The 9,591-nt window shown below is 46.7% G+C and overlaps 1 protein-coding gene across 1 annotated transcript; it reads left to right on the top strand.

Moving 5' to 3' along the window:
- Nucleotides 1-651: 651 nt before the first annotated feature.
- LOC109743253 (aspartyl protease family protein At5g10770) lies at nt 652-2,518 on the top strand. Its single transcript, XM_020302338.4, has 2 exons — nt 652-957; nt 1,050-2,518. Exons 1-2 carry the CDS (start codon nt 816-818, stop codon nt 2,267-2,269), a joined length of 1,362 nt encoding a protein of 453 aa, XP_020157927.1. The 5' UTR covers nt 652-815; the 3' UTR covers nt 2,270-2,518.
- The last annotated feature ends 7,073 nt before the right edge of the window (nt 2,519-9,591 follow it).

Raw genomic sequence — 9,591 nt, 5'->3', positions numbered from 1 at the left:
ACCATGGATCGAACCTCATGTTTGTGGCCGTGCATGCACATCTCATGCATGGTGGCGGATGATTTGTTTTGAGTGGAAGCTCCGAATGGGGGCTTCATCATTCCCCGCGACCCCAATCTTCTACTCCCTCCGTTCAGAATTACTTGTCGCGGAAATGGATATATTTAGACGTATTTTAGTTCTAGATACATCCATTTTCGCGACAAGTAATTCCGAACGGAGGGAGTATATGAGTGCTTGCGTTTATGTGCACTGAAAGGACCCTCCATGAAACTGGCGATTAGATCGGCCAAACTTTTTTGTACTTATCCTTGATTCCAAATACGGTCTAAAATCCCCTTTCAAAAAAAAAATTTATGGTCTAAAATTCAACTCATCTTTCCTACCACACAAAAGGTATTCAAAAAATTCATAAGCATTCTTATAACCTCAAGAAATCATATGTTTTCCCCATGAAAATCCATTGTTCGAAGGGACCACCACTACAAAGAAAGGCGAACAGCCGAACACCTTCGAATGGTGCCCCTTGCTACAGGGACGGCCGAACTCTAAAACTGGCACTTTGCACCGTGATTTTCCTTCTTTTTTCTCACTGAAAGGGACTTCCCGTCGTGATCAAGGCGGCAGTATTTCGTTTGGAAGAGACTGACCCTTCCATTTGGCCATCATCCAACGATTTCCATGTTTACCGAGTCAACTACGAGTCTCCCAAGTTCCAATTTTCTGTGGTTGTGTTTGGAGATTCTTATATCTATATAAGTTCAGATTCTAGATGTTAGCCTCCCCCAGCATTCCCTTCGAAGCAAGCAACCGCCATGGCGTTCGTCTCGCAGCTGTTGCTCCTCCTGTCGTGCATTATCTGCCATGCTCTCATCGCCAGTGCAGCGGGCGAGCAGAGCTATAAGATTCTCTCAACCAGCTCGCTCAAGCCTCAAGCCGTCTGCTCCGAGCCCAAAGGTACGTAGATCACTGATCAGTAGTGTGGATGAATGGGCGTAGCTTTCTGCAACTTGATTGATGATTGTTCCATTCGTTCGCTGATTTTGCAGTGAATCCATCGTCGTCGAGTGGAGCCACGGTGCCGTTGAACCACAGGCATGGCCCGTGCTCGCCGGCGCCCTCCAAGAAGGAGCCTACCTTCGAGGAGCTGCTCCGCCGTGACCAGCTCCGAGCCGGCTACGTCCAGCGGAAGTTCTCCACGAACCACCGCGGTGGCGGGCTGCAGCAGTCGGAGGAGCTCAAGGTGCCGACCGAGCTGGGCTCTTCCCTGGACACGCTGGAGTACGTCATAACCGTCGGCGTCGGCTCGCCGGCGGTGCAGCAGACCATGACCATGGACACCGGGAGCGACGTGTCGTGGGTGCACTGCAACTCCAACTCCACGGCCGGGTCGACGCCCTTCGACCCCGCCAAGTCGGCCACGTACGCCGCGTTCCCGTGCGGCGCCCCGGCGTGCACACAGCTCGGCGCGGAGGCCAACGCCTGCTCCAACTCGCAGTGCCAGTACATGGTCCGCTACGGCGACGGCTCCAACACCACCGGCACGTACGGCTCCGACACGCTGGAGCTGGGCTCGGACACGGTCAAGGAATTCCAGTTCGGCTGCAGCCGCGTCGAGGAGGGCTTCGGCGACAAGACCGACGGGCTCATGGGGCTCGGCGGCGACGCGCAGTCGCTCATCTCGCAGACCGCGGCGACGTACGGCAGGGCCTTCTCCTACTGCCTCCCGCCTTCCCCCGGTTCCAAGGGGTTCCTGACGCTCGGCGCGCAGACCGGCACGACGGGCTTCGCGACGACGGGGATGCTCCGGAGCGAACAGGCCCCGACGTTCTACGGCGTGCTCCTCCAGGGCATCAAGGTCGGCGGAGAGCAGCTCAGCGTGGCGCCCTCCGTCTTCTCCGCCGGGTCCGTGATGGACTCCGGGACCATCATCACGCGGCTGCCGCCCACGGCGTACACGGCGCTCAAGACGGCGTTCAAGGACGGCATGAAGCAGTACCCGGCGGCGCCGTCCAGGAGCATCCTGGACACGTGCTTCGACTTCAGCGGCCAGGACAACGTCACCATACCGACCGTCGCTCTGATGTTCGACGGCGGCGCGGTCGTCGACCTCGACGCGAACGGGATCATATTCGGCAGCTGCCTCGCGTTCACGGGCACCGACGACGACGAGAGCACCGGCATCATCGGCAACGTGCAGCAGAGGACGCTCGAGGTGCTCTACGACGCAGGCCAGAGCGTCTTCGGGTTCAGGTCCAGCGCGTGCTAGCTGCTCGTCAGCGCGAGAGCTCAGCGCTCGCGCGCGGGACACGAGCGCACCACGAGGGAAGGAAGGAAGGGTGCCTAGCTGGGCTGCTCTCATGTGGCTGTCTTCTTGTTTGTAGTCACGAGGTAAGGGACACGAAGTGGGCCAAAATCATCATCTAGCAGACTATTTAATTTCTCTCTGATAGCAATAATATGATGCGACGCATGTATAATCTTTCAAATCAAACGATCAGGATAATCTTCTCCTAAATTTTCATTCATATAAATAAATAAAGAAAGAAATGGATTAAATGAAGACTAAATTCCATTTTCACCCCTGTTTTGCCGCTATAATGGAATTACACCGTTTAAGACATTTTCATATGTTTCGCCATGTTTAGCAAAAGTCAAGCCGCATTTAGTCTTTTTTTTAAATAGCACATTATGGCAAATCATCACACAGTTGCCAGCATACACATGGCGTGCCACTCGACCGGTTTTCCTCCACTCACAGTTTATTACATGCGTTTGCGTCCGTGGACAGGAGCCGACCGAACCCTATTTGTCAGTTCGGGCAGCGACGTCCTCCATTTTCGAAACCCCATATTCATGCATATCATGCACATAGACCATTCCATCAATATAAAACACAACAATTCAACAAAAGCCAAAATGATCCACGATAAATAAAAAAAACACAATTCATACATAGCCAACACATAAATGAATCAAGTGGCTTTTCTACGCTCGTTGATCTCCTTCTGGTTAGTTAACCACACTTCCGTTATCCTTGAGGCTAGTGTCGGTAAACATGATCCTCGACTCCTCGGTGTTCCCCGCGAGCCTCACCTTTCTATCTCTCAATCTCAAATGCTCTCATATGCCTTCGCCTTCTCATGCTCCATTTGTTCTCATGCCTTCGTCTTCTCCATGTCCATCCTCTCCCTCTCAATTTGCAACCTCTCCCACACCAGCTGCCGGTGGAATTTCATCCTCTCGCTTTGCACGTCCAAGAAGAGCTTGCACCTATCCTCCTTCTTTTATTCCCTTTTTTCAATCCCCGGCCTCTGGCTAGGGAGAGGGTGTGGGTGTGGATGTCCGGATAGAAGTTGTCTCATGCCGGCATAGAGACAACTTAAAAATTTAGCACATTATGTCAAATCATCACCCAGTTGTCAGCATACACATGGCGTGCTACTCGACGGGGTTTCCTCCAGACAGTTTATTCCATATGCGTTTGCCCGCCTGCCCCACGGGTTCGGCTCCAAACATCAACAATTGCAGTGGCCAAAAGAAAGCCTTGCATATCCTCGAGAGTATTATATTTGGAAATATTTTGGTCTTTCATATGTTTATGGACACGTTCAGATGTGTTCGCAAACAGGAGCCGAACGAGCCCTATTTGTCTATTCGGGCAACGTCGGGCACCATTTTCAAAACCCCAAATCCATTCATATCATGCACATAGACCCTTCGATCAATATGACACAACAATTCAACAGAAGTCAAAATGATCCACGATAAATAAAAATCATAATTCATACATAGTAATTATTCATGAGGTCAAGCGACTTTCCCGAGGTCATTGATCTCATTCTTTTGGTTGGTGAACCACACTTCCGTTATCCATGAGGCTAGTGTCGGCCAAAATGATCCTCGACTCCTCGGTGTTCCCCGCAAGCCTCATGTTTCTATCTCTCAATCTCAAATGCTCTCGTATACCTTCGCATTCTCAAGCTCCATTTGCTCTCATGCCTTCGTCTTCTCTATATTCATCCTTTCCCGCTCAATTTGCAACCTCTCCACACCAACTGCCGGTTGAATTCCATCCTCTCCATTTGGGCGACCAAGAAGAGCTTGTACATATCCTCCTTCTTGTCTTCCTTTTTTCACCCCCTTATGCAGGGCCTCTGGCTAGCGAGAGGGCGTGGATGTGGATGTTCGGAGAGAAGCTATCGCGTGCCGACATGGCCACGGGTGGCCACAACCGTTGATGGCGTCGTTGATGTGTACCGGCAACGAGGAAGAGAAGTGGCACACCCTCACCAGGGAGGTCGCCACCGTCGGTAAGGTGGTCGGGAGGGAAGTCGTCCCCGTTGGTATGGAGGTCGCGCGTCGACACGGCCAGGGATGACCACAACCGTCTTTGCCGCTGTTGACACGCACTAACATCGAGGAAGAGAGGTGGCACACCCTCCCTGGGGAGACCGCCGTACCGACAGAGAGGGATAAATAGGCCAACCATCGCATAATGTATTGGGGGGGGGTAGGCGCGCACGCGGAGCTCTGGACTTTTGGGAAAAATTTCCACCAAGTCCTACATGCGAGGATGTGATAACAGTGTCGTGTGTGAAGGATGCAACACCACGGGCTTTTAGGAGTGTTATCGGTGGTGTGGGAAAAATTATCCACAACACTGACACGTTTTAGGGGTCTAGGGTTTTTAGTGTTCTGGTAAAACTTTTTTCCCTTGAATTGTACATTTAATATACATCACTACTAGTGCCTTGCATTTTTTGCATTTTAGGATTCATTTTCTATTTTTGAGGGCATTAAATTGATTCCTAGGTATTTAATTTATATAATTCAAATTTAAACTATAAGTGCATTCATAATTGCCCAAAAAATTGATAGAACAATCATATTTAAGTTTTTTTAGTATATATTTAGGTATCTAGAATGCTAGGACAACTCAGACATCTATGTGGGAAAAATCATAAAACTACACTTTGTGGCTAGTTGTTTTGGATTTTTTTAATAATGTTAGTGAAGTATAAAATTCTTGGCCACTAACAAGAAAATGTGCTGTCCAAGAATTTTTAGGGTTCATTTGCTATTTTTATGACATTTAGTAGATTTATAAGTATTTCATATACAATTCAAATCTGAACTACATGTGCATTAAGAATAGCCAAAAAGGTAGAAATACCATATTTTAGTTGTTCAGTATGTAGTTAGGTATTGCAAGAATATTATAAAATTCCGACATCTATGTGTGGGAAATTCAAACAAGGCTAAGGGTTTTTTAATTTAGGAAAATGTTAATTAAATCTATTTTTTGTGAAACTTGGTATGTTGTGTTGGTATGACCTTTATAACATGTGTCTAAAATGTATGACCGCTTATATATTTTTGTAAATTGGTACACATTAGTGGAATGTTGCTTAACGAGTCGCCACTAAACGCTAGTGCTCGCATGAGGGCAAGCTCACACGCCACTAGCATCAAGAAAGCAGCGGACATCTGGGCCACCACTCCACTTCCATCACCCTCAGTGTCGAATGGGCGCACATCGTCAGAAAATTTCTCACATGAGCTCTTTTACGGTACCCACGAGTAAATATGAGCCATCCATTTACTCTGATCTGATGGGCAGAATTGTTTGGTACTCCAATATAGATACCTCTGGGAGTACGGCAACCAATAGTCCGGGAGTACCTTCATTGCAAGGGTAAATTGGTAATCCAGACCAGCTGTTAATTTGGTATTACGTGAGGGTGTCATTTTATTCCCCACTAATTACGGGATGTGATTGACGAACCAGCCGGATATCTTGGCTAGGATTTGCACGTACAATGCGCCGATGCATCGGGAGGATTTGTTAGCATCTTGGAACTAATTAAGAACCAGAGATGAACAATAATTAATAATTAAGGCCGCGTTCCAGTCCACCGCTCCCTCAAATCCTAGAATCTACGGAGCAGCTATTGACTCGCTCCAGGGATTATAACTCCATCTCCGTCCGCTCCGGGAGCGGAGCGGAGGGACACCGAACGCGCCCTAAATCGCAAGATCAGAACTCCGGAGATGCAACTGCCGACGGTTTAGCCGAATACTCAGATAAGGCGCACGTCCGGGGAGGCCTCGCCGCCGACCATGGTTGTAATTAAGTTTCCATGAAGCGCAACCGGCGACAGATGCATACAAGGGCCTGCGGGATGATGTGGCCATGGCCGTGCATGGTCACTGGATCAAGGCCGGCAGCGAGTGATTGTGAGACACCGGGAGGGAATAAGATCTCGGAAATTAATAAAAACATTACCCTTATGTTAGGAAAGAAAAAGGTCTGAACCACCCTTTCAAATCAATGGTTGGATTTAACTGGTACTCCCACCCCTATCAAAAGAGTACCAAGGTACGGTAAAAAGGCTCTCTCACATATGTAGCTAAATAGTCAAACCGCCTCTCATTCTCACTTCCTCTCCCTCCCACTCACCATCCCCTCGCTCCCTCTCCCCCAAAAAAAAAACACCAATCTACGAGTGTATGAGAAATCTATGTTGACGAAACCCAATGGTCGGCCAACGCAACGCCGACCACAATCACCGGGCTCGCCTCACTCGGTTCCGCACCACATAATACCTTCGTATGATCATCGGAGCCTCGCCGTTAGCATGCGTGCATGTGTGTAGCCCGCATTCGGAGGTTTCGAACCCTCCGTCGTCCTCTCGACACCATGGGCAACGACAACACTGACCCCTCCCGCCGTGGTCCCCAATCTCCAACGGGATGCAAGGAGTAAGCTCGACGTCGTCGCCGTCTCGACCTCGAGCTCGTGCTCCACCTGCTGCCCGCCCCCACCATCACCCGTTCTCGCGACGACTCTGAGGAGATTGACTTGGGTGCTTGACTTTGCGGTGTGCTCAGGCTTCGACAAAGGGGAGCTTCTCGTCAGCGCTTTGAGCGCCAATTAACACTGTGGGCTTTGTGTGCATGTGCTAGCCCATTAAAGGATGCTCTGGTTCGCGTGCTCGCCCTTTGTTAGTTTTTTGTTCGCTCGCCTTTTTTTTCGAAAGTTGTTGTGTTGTTAAAGAAAAAACATGTTCACCAGATTCAAATAATCCATGAACTGAATTCTCTCATTAATTAAAAAATGTTCAAGGAAAAAAAATCACAAATTCAAAATAAAGTTCATGAATTTGAAAAAATGTTGCAAAATTTAAAAAATTTCATGAAATTTAGAAAAGTTCAAACAAATTATTAAATGTTCCTGAATTTAAAACATCCATAAACTGTTCAGGAGTTTTAAAAAGTTCATGAATTTGTAAAATATTTACGAATTTAAAAATATTCATGAATCTGAAAAATGTTTGTCAGTTCCAAAAATGTTCATGATACTTAAAAAAATCGTTGTGTTGAAAAATGTTTGCCGGTTTGGCGCTTAACGTGCCAAATAGGATTTTGAGAGCACCTCCCCAGCGCCTACAGACCCTCTATGGTCAGGCCCATGTAGCAAACTCGCTCGCTCCTCCATGCTTGCTCACTTTCTTTTTTGTTGCTACGCAGGCATCTATTCACAGGTTCAGAAGAAAAATACGGCTTTTGGTTTTCTGGAAAAGAAAATTTCATAATTTTTTTTAAAATGTTTATGAGATTAAAAATTTCAAAATTTGAGAAAAATAAATGTTCAAAAATTCATCAAATTTCTTAAACTTGAAAATTTTCAGGATCTCTTTTTAAAAATTAAGGCAAACAAATTTCATGAAGCTGAAAAAGTTCAATAATATAAAGAAAATTACGGATTTGATTTTTTTTCGGAAAAATCATTAATTTTTAGAAAGTTCACATTAAAAAAGGAATTTGTTTTTATTGTTAATTTAGAAAATTTCAAGCATTTGAAAAAATGAAAGTAAGAAGATTAAACAAACAAAATGAGTAAAACCGAACAAACCTGGTCCAGATATCCGAAAAGAAAAGAAGGGAACCATAAGCTTCCGGTAGATTTTCAAAACCGAACTAAGTAAAAAAGCTTACATGGTCCGCCCGTATAGGACTGGCGTAGGATGCATGCAGGTGGTGCGTATGAATAACTCATTTACTGCGTGTGAAGCGTCCAATAGGAAATCACTAGAGGAAGTGCTAGCTCCGTCCGTCTATGTGACCTGCTCATGCCTGCAAATTTCTGCAGCCTAGGTAGAGGGGTGCGTCTATGCCTCGTTTGTAGGTTTTTTTTTGAGAGAATGCCTCGTTTATAGGTAGCAGGTTTTTTTTTTTTGAGGGATCCCAAACTTCAGTAATATGATACAACATTTAAAAGGATACAAAAAGGGTCATGAGGGAATATCAGCCACAAATGGCGACCCTGTGGGAGCGCTACTGAAAATTTTACAAGATTGTGTGCCTCCTGGTTCGAATCACGACCTTCAAACATAAAATCACATCTCTCAAAAGTGGCTCTTCTTTTTACTATTTCCTTCACCACTGTAATATGAGGGCCTCCAATCTCTTCGTTGATGTCCTCCACCACTGCCTTGCAATCGCACACAATTATCAAACGGTTCAAAGACAAATCATCAGCTAAAGCCAACGCCTCACGACACGCTATAGCTTCGAGGACTGCCGGATCATTTACTCCCGGGAGGACAATCGCTGAGGATCCGAGATATTTGCCATATTCATCCCTGCACACCGCAGCTGCTGCACCCACATCGCCATCGCGAGACATACCTCGGTCGACATAGATCTTTGCATGGCCACTTGAAGGAGGCTTCCATGTGTTAGAAATTGTTATCACATTTGCACACCTCCGCGATGTCACTGTTCTTGTAATCCTCTTTAGGCTATCCAACTCTGAAATAAAGCTTGCCACAAAAAGTGTCGACATTGGACTTTAATAAATTGACTCATGTATTGCTTTCTGCGTGCTGTCCAAATCGCCCAAAGAGTGACTGCCATCTTAATAAAATCCACATGGGGTAACGTTCCCAACATGTTGAAGAGCCAAAGTTTTGCATGAGGTTCCCGTGACTACTATATGACCAACCAACTCCTCGTCACCCAGCGCCCAAACACATCTAGAAGTTGTACAATCAATCAGTGAATGTCTCCAAGAATCAACATCACCACAGATTTGGAAATTGTTCATGTCACTCATATTCCTATTATGTCGAACATCCTCCGACGGCAGCGAGTATTTTGCCAACCTCCAAAGAGAAGTTCTGATTTTACCGGGAACTTGGGTATTCCAAAGAGATGTCCAACACTTTTCTTCCGCCGCGGCATTAGAACCCGGACCTCTCTGGCCCAACAGATCCTCCCTGTTGTTTCTTATACTGACCAACATACGGTACGCCGATCTGACAGAAAACTCCCCCTTCTTCTCAAATTGCCACGCCCAAAAATCTTTCATTGGAGTTGTACATAGGGGTATGTTCCTAATTGCCATAACATCAGATAGAAGGAAGTTTTGCTGTAGTTTATCAACTCTCCACACAGCCGAGGAGCTATCAATGAGCTCACTAACAAGAATAGGAGGATTATTTGTCAGACAAACAACTGGCCTCATTGATGCATCTCTTGGGATCCAATTATCAGCCCATACACGAGTTGTCAAGCCGTCACCGA

This window comes from Aegilops tauschii, chromosome 6 (assembly GCF_002575655.3).
Source record: "Aegilops tauschii subsp. strangulata cultivar AL8/78 chromosome 6, Aet v6.0, whole genome shotgun sequence".
NCBI classification, from domain to species: domain Eukaryota; kingdom Viridiplantae; phylum Streptophyta; class Magnoliopsida; order Poales; family Poaceae; genus Aegilops; species Aegilops tauschii.
Note: the sequence above shows the minus strand (reverse complement) of the source record. Positions and strands in the feature narration are given on the sequence as shown.